The following is a 10,290-nucleotide window of genomic DNA, read 5'->3' on the forward strand; positions in this document are numbered from 1 at the left end:
AGGTGAAGGGCGTGTGTTGTGAAGATCGAGTGCGTTGAAGATCGAGTGCGTTGAAGATCGAGTGCGTTGAAGATCGTTTGCGTTGAAGATCGTTTGCGTTGAAGATCGTTTGCGTTGAAGATCGTTTGCGTTGAAGATCGTTTGCGTTGAAGATCGTTTGCGTTGAAGATCGTTTGCGTTGAAGATCGTTTGCGTTGAAGATCGTTTGCGTTGAAGATCGTTTGCGTTGAAGATCGTTTGCGTTGAAGATCGTTTGCGTTGAAGATCGTTTGCGTTGAAGATCGTTTGCGTTGAAGATCGTTTGCGTTGAAGATCGTTTGCGTTGAAGATGGAGTGCGTTGAAGATCGAGTGCGTTGAAGATCGAGTGCGTTGAAGATCATTTGCGTTGAAGATCAAGTGCATTGAAGATCAAGTGCATTGAAGATCAAGTGCATTGAAGATCGTTTGTGTTGAAGACCGAGTGCTTTGAAGATTGTGTTGTGAAGATTTTGTATAGTGGGGGGGAATATGGGGTATATAGAGGGGTGGGAAGAGGAATGAGAGATGGAAAGAAGGGGTGAGGTGTGGCGAGGGCGTGAAATAATACATTTTCTGAGAGAAGAGAGAGGGGAAAGAGGAGGGGGAAGAAGAGTGGTAGTAAGAGGGGACGAATGAAGTGGGGGATCATGGAAAAGAGGAGATAGTGTAAGAGGAGGAACAGGGGAAATTTATTTGGGGCACAGATGAAGACAGTATATAGTAAAGATGTAAGATGAGGGGGAGAGTAGAAGATGAATGGAAAGGTGGGACAGTGGAAGATAAGGTGAGTGTGGGGGAAGGGACAAGGGGATAATGAAACGGCAGGAAGAGGGAAAGGGATCGAGAGGTAGGAAGAGATGGGCGAAAGGAGGGAAGAGGGGGGAGGAGAGAAGAGGGGGAACAGGAGGGGAGAGGGGGCTGTAGGTATGTGGTGAAATCGCTGCCTTAGCCGACTCAGCCACGATGGTACACAGGTCAACCAACCTGGAACTCTATTAAATTCCCTAGGAGGTTCTAGAGACCCCGAACTGGAGCTCAATCTTGGTTTTACAGTCGACCCGACCACACAGCGTGTGGTCTACAGTGTGTGGTCGGGTCGATCACTAGAATGCGGGTTCAAATCACTCAATTGCCCCAAAATGATTTTCATACAAGTATATCTCAATGCCTGACGTCGAAGGAAAATTAAACAGGAAATTCCTTAAAGTACTTTCGTAATAATCAATATATCTTCAGAAGGATCCTTCTGAAGATGTATTCTCTAAAATGTTTCCAAGATAGCTGGAGTAGTATATTGTATGTTTCGTCGTGTTCAGAAAGTTGGTAGAGTGTAAGTTGGTGCTAGTGTGCTGTTGATAGATGGCTTTGTTTGTTTCATGTATTGTGCCTCACCGACGTCCAGTCTTCTGTTGTCACTGTATCTGTCGATTATTTTGGTGTTGTTTGTAAGGTAATCTCTGGTGATGATCTGGTTATGTAGAGATTATATATTCCTTGATAGGGCCCTTGCTGTTTGTGTATTTTTAAGCGCCACAAAAGGAATGTTGTTATCCTGCCTATATATTGAGTTCGTTAGGGCTGGCTGTCTCCAAATAGGCAAGTGAAACCATAGACGACATTCGTCTCTTTCAAGAGGTTTTATTTGGTGTCTTCTTGCTCATATAGTATATTATTAATTCAATCTTCTGGTTCGTGTCAGTAGGGGGTCACATTTCTATCAATAGTAATGTTTTTCAGCACCTTCTTTTCCGATTTGTAAGTCTTTGAGAAAACGTTCCTGTAAAATATTTTAATAGTCGCAACCGATGGTGTACTGTTGTCTGGTCAGAGGTTGCATGGCGGCTCACCTCCCTTTTGATGACTTCCTCGACACACCCTTGGACTCTTAGAGTATCCATTATTGACCAGGACCTGCCTTTACCGGGTTCCTCGTCAACCTGCTTCCACCTGGAGCTGTTTGTGAAGGCGCGGTTGGCATAGGCATTGACAACACTCCACTTGTAACTTTCAGGGCATTTACTATTAGAATTAAGGCAATTAGATATCTACTTAACTCTTTTAGAAATAAATCGCAGTATTCTCTCTGCCTTATTTGAAACATTTTTTGCATATTTGTTTTTGCCATGAGATCCTTATTAATAGGGATCGAGAGCTTTGATGATCGAAATGAAGAAATGAAGAATGAAATGTAATGAAGAAATGTAAATGAAGAAATGAAATGTAATTCACCCCCTGAACCTTTTCTACGTTTGCAGGTTTCAATCAATATCCCTCTGTACCTAAAATTATAAAAAAAATATCATTATTGTATTGGGAGAGCATCTTGCTAAACTGTCCACGATATATTTACATTCATGACGAGTGACAATAAATTATTTGACCTGTGCGAGGGATCAACGTAAACAAAAAATGTAGTTTGGAGTTGTAAATATTAATGAGAGATATTCCCGTGTCGGCCTCCATGACATATTGATGAGAATTATTGTGTGTGTAGTGTCACTGTTTATTCTGGTTACCACATATAATATGCATTCTGATATATATATATATATATATATATATATATATATATATATATATATATATATATATATATATATATATATATGTCGTACCTACTAGCCAGAACTCACTTCTGAGCCTACTATGCAAGGCCCGATTTGCCTAATAAGCCACGTTTTCATGAATTAATTGCTTTTCGACTACCTAACCTACCTAACCTAACCTAACTTTTTCGGCTACCTAACCTAACCTATAGAGATAGGTTAGGTTAGGTTAGGTAGGGTTGGTTAGGTTCGGTCATATATCTACGTTAATTTTAACTCCAATACAAAAAAATTGACCTCTTACATAATGAAATGGGTAGCTTTATCATTTCATAAGAAAAAAATTAGAGAAAATATATTTATTCATGAAAACTTGGCTTATTAGGCAAATCAGGCCTTGCATTGTAGGCTGAAAAGTGAGTTCTGGCTACTAGGTACGACATATATATATATATATATATATATATATATATATATATATATATATATATATATATATATATATATATATATATATATATAATATAATAGAGCCTGGAACCAAAACCCTTGAGGAAGCTCTTGACATTTTTCCCCCCAGGGGCCCAGGGTCTTAGATCCTACAGGGACAAAATTGTACTAGTGAATGAGATTCCCGTACTATATAACTTGCCATACATTTCCGAAGTTATCTGCTTGGAACATGAGTACAAAAACTACAACAAAAGCTGTGCATTTATCCTGGACAGATAAAGTTAGAAGGCTCTCTCGTACCTCCTGTTCCCGCGGCTAGCATTGCCAACGTGGCTAACTTTCAAGATAAATGTTATGCAAGTGCTGAACATTTTCTGCGAAAATCAATAAATAATTGAAAAACTCCTGCTGATTTAAGGTAAGAACCACATCTTGAGGTTATCTTGAGATGATTTCGGGGCTTTAGTATCCCCGCGGCCCGGTCCTCGACCATGCCTCCACCCCCAGGAAGCAGCCCGTGACAGCTGACTAACACCCAGGTACCTATTTTACTGCTAGGTAACAAGGGCATAGGGTGAAAGAAACTCCCCATTGTTTCTCGCCGGCGCCCAGGATCGAACCTGGGACCACAGGATCACAAGTCCAGCGTGCTGTCCGCTCGGCCGACCGGCTCCCGTCATGATTCACATGAATGAATCCTTACCATATATACTGAATGAATATCGTCCTCCGAGTTAAACTACCAACGATAAAGTGTATTTTAGTCCGCACGGCATTCCTTTAAGTCTCCAATCTGAACCTCCAAAAATTAAACCATCATTCTGAGACGTTGCAGTATATCCTGAGCAGCGCCTCCAAGGTGAACCCATTTCACCTAACTGCTGCCTCACCGCCTGACGTTAATGACCAGTTGGCCCTGAACGACCAATTTTATTTGCAAGCCATTTGGATTTGTCGAGTTGTTTTACGAGCCTATCAGACCACGTGTTTAGGGGCAGGGAGCCGGCGGGTGATCGCTCCCGGCCCCCTCACTCCTGCCTGTCGAGCTCCATTATTACCATGATATATAGTGGAGATAAGGGAGAAATATGTAAGGGGAGACAGAAGAGAGACGTGAAGGGAAATGCGTGAGAGACATGTAGGGGAGACACAGGAGAGAGAGAGAGAGAGAGAGAGAGAGAGAGAGAGAGAGAGAGAGAGAGAGAGAGAGAGAGAGATGAAGGGGAGACGCAGAAGAGAGACGTGGGGGGGGGGGGAGATGTGAGAGAGAGATGTAGGAGAGACGCAGGAGAGAGATGTAGGGGGGGGGGGGGAAGACAGAAGAGAGAGATGTAGGGGTGGGTGGAAGACAGAAGAGAGAGATGTAGGGGTGGGTGGAAGACAGAAGAGATATGTAGGGAAGACGCAGAAGAGAGAGAGAGAGATGTAGGGGAGACGCAGAAGAGAGTTACGAGGGAAGACATAAGAGAGAGATGCAAGAGTGAGAGTACACTACAGTTGAGCATGGCTGCACAAGAGCCAACACGTAGAGTACCAGAGGTGAGATGTATACTTCCAACTGAGATACAGGCGAGAGTAAACTCCAGAGTCCAGTTACCTGATACTCTAAATCACTAGGACTTTGACTCCTCAATTACTTGTAGCAATCGTGAGGGTAGTTACTGGATTCTCACACCGAAATTTAGTATACAGTGTTTGGGCTATGATTAGGTTCGAATCCAGTAGCCGACACAAATTAAATGTAAGATTGTGAGAAGTAGGTTGTGGCAGCCAGTGGTAAAGGGCAGTATATATTTCCCTGCCCGAAACGCTTTGTGTACTAGTGGCTTCAGGCATTGTATGTACTAGCTCTATCTATTAAGCCAACAAACTTTGTAAAATCTCTTTATGTATGTACCTTACCTAAATAAAAATTATTATTATTATTATGAAAGGTGTTGACACAAAAGACGCTTTTGTGAGCTCAATAAACATTCAATAAAATGACAATTAACCAGTTACGTAAAAGTTCTATCACACAGACAAGAACAATTGATTACAATCAATGAAATCTATATAAACAATTACTTAATTACGTTTATTAATTATATTAATTACTGTCATCTAGACAGTAATCAATTAAATATAATTTACGTTAATTACAATGTCACTTAGACAGCTAATCAATCAAAACAGTAATTCTTCACAGCAAATACTCTGCCACAAAGACAGTTAAACAACCATTGAGTAATTACATTGATTACTGTCACACGGACAGTTAATCAATTAAGATGAATTACGTTACTGACTGTATCACACTGACAGCTTGCCAGCTGTCAAAACATGTCAAACAGCAACCAAAACAATGAACTACGTTCACTGGCTTGACGAGAGGCTGCTTAACGTCGCGTTAAGAGAGACCTGTGCTACTGGCCGACAGCACAAATCTTTCACGTTCGACAAGGACGAGCGACAACTTCAGAACGTCTTGGAGAACGTGAGTCCGCCCACACTGGCGGCCTCACACACACACACACACACACACACACACACACACACACACACACACACACACACACACACACACACACACACTACCAGGGGGGGCCTGGTAGCCTTGTGGATGGCGCGCAGGGTAATTCTGTGGCACGGGTTCGATTCCCGCCCCAGGCAGAAACAAATGGGCAAAGTTTCTTTCACCCTGAATGCTCCTGTTACCTAGCAGTAAATAGGTAAATGGGAGTTAGTCAGCTGTCACGGGCTGCTTCCTGGGGCGTGAGTGTGTGTGGTGTGTGGGGAAAATAGTAGTAGTTAGTAAAACAGTTGATTGACAGTTGAGAGGCGGACCGAAAGAGCTAAGCTCAACCCCCGCAAAGACAACTAGGTGAATACACTGTCTCCCCCTTGTCTTTTGAATGAACCAATCAGAGGGTAGGCACACAGTGCCTTAACCAACCAGAGGCCTGCCCACGGGTAGTTGAGGCTCTGACGTCACTGGAAGAGGCGCGGTGTTTACAAAACGGTTGAGGAAACTGACCCTCTTGAGACCGCAAGTTCTCTCCACTCCCACATCTCTCTATAACTGCATATTTGCATCCTTAGAGTTTCTTCTGTAATACACATTACATTGGCTGTATCTTCCTTACTGTACACGCCGCGACGGCCATCGTGGTGTTACATGACAGCTGATGACACACACACTCTCCAGATGTCCTACAAGACATACCTACGTGTCATAATAGGTGACACGTGCACCAAGGAACACAGCCTTGGTGCACTCGACCCGTGCACTCAGTGAGGAGTTACAACATGGAGGTGTGCACTCTCCACCACACATTTAAGCTAACAGGTGTTCTAACTCCTCACAGCAAGAAACTTATTAAAGGAGAGGCGAGAGATGAATGAAGGTTGTGACCAAGAAACTTTGTCAAGAATATTTAAGACGTCCGCGGAGAGTAGAAGAAACTACAGTATTAATAAAGCTGGAAATTCAAGATAACAAAGATAAAATAATAAATTTTAACTGAAAATAAAAGGAGAAGAAGAAATTGTTGGAAATGGAGAAGTATAGTCATTTAATATGGCAACAGTTACATGTGCCTCTGCACCAAGACTGTCTTGCTGAGTGGCCAGCGCTTGCTCCTATTAGTTAACAGTAAATAGGTACCTGGGATTTAGAAAGCTGCTACGGGCTGCTTCCCCTGGGAGTGTAACACAAAGGAGGCCTGGTCGAGGACCGGGCCGCAGGAACACTAAGCCCCGAAAAGATCTCAAGATAACCTCAAGATGCCCTCTAGTGATCACGAATATTTCTGTGCAGTCTCCTCATTCTTTCCATCTCAATACATAACAAATTCTTCTCCTCATAAAGAGGTTCATATGATTTCTATTTTTGTATGTTAAGGTCCCCGCCTTTTGCAGTTTCGTTTATTTTCGTGTTGTGATCTCATAAATGAATGAATTTGGGTGGTAATAATTAGGTGCTTTACATGGCCCAACAGGCCTAGAGAAATAACTTATAGTCATATGTTCCAATGTTTCTATGCTCTCAACATTTTCCAATTTGTCACTACTAGTCCTCAAACATGCTGGAATAAACAGCTAACCTTATTTTTTAATAGAACATCGAACCATAGTGTTGAAGACTTCTAAAGACCTGAAACGTAACCACGTCCAATGGTATTGTTTTCTCAGTACACAGTTTATCTGTAATTCAAACATCTCCTTTATCCACTGTATATAATCCTGCATTATTTATCTAAGGGTGTGGCAGTTTTGCTATATATTAGCGTTTGTCATTCTTAAAACTCATTGGCCAGTTGTGACTTCATTTCAATAAATAGATCAAGTTCTGTTCGAATCTCTTGACACTTGAGTCGTGTTGTAATGCCGCTCCACATTATTTAATATTGTTCACTACAATCCTACATTGATGTGGTTGTTTTGTAAGCAAGAACAATCGTGGTTTGTCCCATGTAACCTCTTTCTGGAGGTTTACTTCGGTTATTTACTGCCCCAGAAGTCAGCCACAGACGTCTACTGCCCCAGAAGCCAGCCACAGACGTCTACTGCCCCCAGAAGCCAGCCACAGACGTCTACTGCCCCCAGAAGCCAGCCACAGACGTCTACTGCACCCAGAAGCCAGCCACAGACGTCTACTGCCCCCAGAAGTCAGCCACAGACGTCTACTGCCCCCAGAAGTCAGCCACAGACGTTTACTGCCCCAGAAGCCAGCCACAGCCACAGACGTTTACTGCCCCCAGAAGTCAGCCACAGACGTTTACTGCCCCAGAAGCCAGCCACAGACGTCTACTGCCCCCAGAAGTCAGCCACAGACGTCTACTGCCCCCAGAAGTCAGCCACAGACGTCTACTGCCCCCAGACGTCAGCCACAGACGTCTACTGCCCCCAGAAGTCAGCCACAGACGTCTACTGCCCCCAGAAGTCAGCCACAGACGTTTACTGCCCCAGAAGCCAGCCACAGCCACAGACGTTTACTGCCCCAGAAGCCAGCCACAGACGTTTACTGCCCCAGAAGCCAGCCACAGACGTCTACTGCCCCAGAAGCCAGCCACAGACGTCTACTGCCCCAGAAGCCAGCCACAGACGTCTACTGCCCCAGAAGTCAGCCACAGACGTCTACTGCCCCAGAAGTCAGCCACAGACGTCTACTGCCCCAGAAGCCAGCCACAGACGTCTACTGCCCCAGAAGCCAGCCACAGACGTCTACTGCCCCAGAAGCCAGCCACAGACGTCTACTGCCCCAGAAGCCAGCCACAGACGTCTACTGCCCCAGAAGTCAGCCACAGACGTCTACTGCCCCAGAAGCCAGCCACAGACGTCTTCTGCCCCAGAAGCCAGCCACAGACGTCTACTGCCCCAGAAGCCAGCCACAGACGTCAACTGCTCCAGAAGCCAGCCACAGACGTCTACTGCCCCAGAAGCCAGCCACAGACGTCTACTGCCCCAGAAGCCAGCCACAGACGTCTACTGCCCCAGAAGCCAGCCACAGACGTCTACTGCCCCAGAAGCCAGCCACAGACGTCTACTGCCCCAGAAGCCAGCCACAGACGTCTACTGCCCCAGAAGCCAGCCACAGACGTCTACTGCCCCAGAAGCCATCCACAGACGTCTACTGCCCCAGAAGCCAGCCACAGATGTCTACTGCCCCAGAAGCCAGCCACAGACGTCTACTGCCCCAGAAGCCAGCCACAGACGTCTACTGCCCCAGAAGCCAGCCACAGACGTCTACTGCCCCAGAAGTCAGCCACAGACGTCTACTGCCCCAGAAGCCAGCCACACACGTCTACTGCCCCAGAAGCCAGCCACAGACGTCTACTGCCCCAGAAGCCAGCCACAGACGTCTACTGCCCCAGAAGCCAGCCACAGACGTCTACTGCCCCAGAAGCCAGCCACAGACGTCTACTGCCCCAGAAGCCAGCCACAGACGTCTACTGCCCCAGAAGCCAGCCACAGACGTCTACTGCCCCAGAAGCCAGCCACAGACGTCTACTGCCCCAGAAGCCAGCCACAGACGTCTACTGCCCCAGAAGCCAGCCACAGACGTCTACTGCCCCGGAAGCCAGCCACAGACGTCTACTGCCCCGGAAGCCAGCCACAGACGTCTACTGCCCCGGAAGCCAGCCACAGACGTCTACTGCCCCCAGAAGTCAGCCACAGACGTCTACTGCCCCCAGAAGTAAGCCACAGACGTCCACTGCCCCAGAAGTCAGCCACAGACGTCCACTGCCCCAGAAGTCAGCCACAGACGTCTACTGCCCCAGAAGTCAGCCACAGACGTCTACTGCCCCCAGAAGTCAGCCACAGACGTCCACTGCCCCAGAAGTCAGCCACAGACGTCCACTGCCCCAGAAGTCAGCCACAGACGTCTACTGCCCCAGAAGTCAGCCACAGACGTCTACTGCCCCCAGAAGTCAGCCACAGACGTCTACTGCCCCCAGAAGTCAGCCACAGACGTCTACTGCCCCCAGACGTCAGCCACAGACGTCTACTGCCCCCAGAAGTCAGCCACAGACGTCTACTGCCCCCAGAAGTCAGTTACAGACGTTTACTGCCCCAGAAGCCAGCCACAGCCACAGACGTTTACTGCCCCAGAAGCCAGCCACAGCCACAGACGTTTACTGCCCCAGAAGCCAGCCACAGCCACAGACGTTTACTGCCCCAGAAGCCAGCCACAGCCACAGACGTTTACTGCCCCAGAAGCCAGCCACAGCCACAGACGTTTACTGCCCCAGAAGCCAGCCACAGCCACAGACGTTTACTGCCCCAGAAGCCAGCCACAGCCACAGACGTTTACTGCCCCAGAAGCCAGCCACAGACGTCTACTGCCCCAGAAGCCAGCCACAGCCACAGACGTTTACTGCCCCAGAAGCCAGCCACAGACGTCTACTGCCCCAGAAGTCAGCCACAGACGTCTACTGCCCCAGAAGTCAGCCACAGACGTCTACTGCCCCAGAAGCCAGCCACAGACGTCTACTGCCCCAGAAGCCAGCCACAGACGTCTACTGCCCAGAAGCCAGCCACAGACGTCTACTGCCCCAGAAGCCAGCCACAGACGTCTACTGCCCAGAAGCCAGCCACAGACGTCTACTGCCCCAGAAGCCAGCCACAGACGTCTACTGCCCCAGAAGCCAGCCACAGACGTCTACTGCCCCAGAAGCCAGCCACAGACGTCTACTGCCCCAGAAGCCAGCCACAGACGTCTACTGCCCCAGAAGCCAGCCACAGACGTCTACTGCCCCAGAAGCCAGCCACAGACGTCTACTGCCCCAG

The 10,290-nt window shown here is 47.1% G+C and overlaps 1 protein-coding gene across 1 annotated transcript in view; it reads left to right on the forward strand.

Annotated features, from left to right (window-relative positions):
• Positions 1-771: 771 nt before the first annotated feature.
• LOC138370560 (mucin-4-like) overlaps positions 772-10,290 on the forward strand; it is a 10,272-nt gene continuing 753 nt past the window's right edge. Inside the window, exons 1-3 of the mRNA XM_069334947.1 lie at positions 772-803; positions 5,323-5,494; positions 7,517-10,276. Coding sequence (XP_069191048.1) covers positions 772-803; positions 5,323-5,494; positions 7,517-10,276 — 2,964 coding nt within the window. The remainder of the gene's footprint in view (positions 804-5,322; positions 5,495-7,516; positions 10,277-10,290) is intronic.

The sequence above is a fragment of the Procambarus clarkii genome, chromosome 32 (assembly GCF_040958095.1).
Source record: "Procambarus clarkii isolate CNS0578487 chromosome 32, FALCON_Pclarkii_2.0, whole genome shotgun sequence".
In the NCBI taxonomy this organism is placed as follows: Eukaryota; Metazoa; Arthropoda; class Malacostraca; order Decapoda; family Cambaridae; genus Procambarus; species Procambarus clarkii.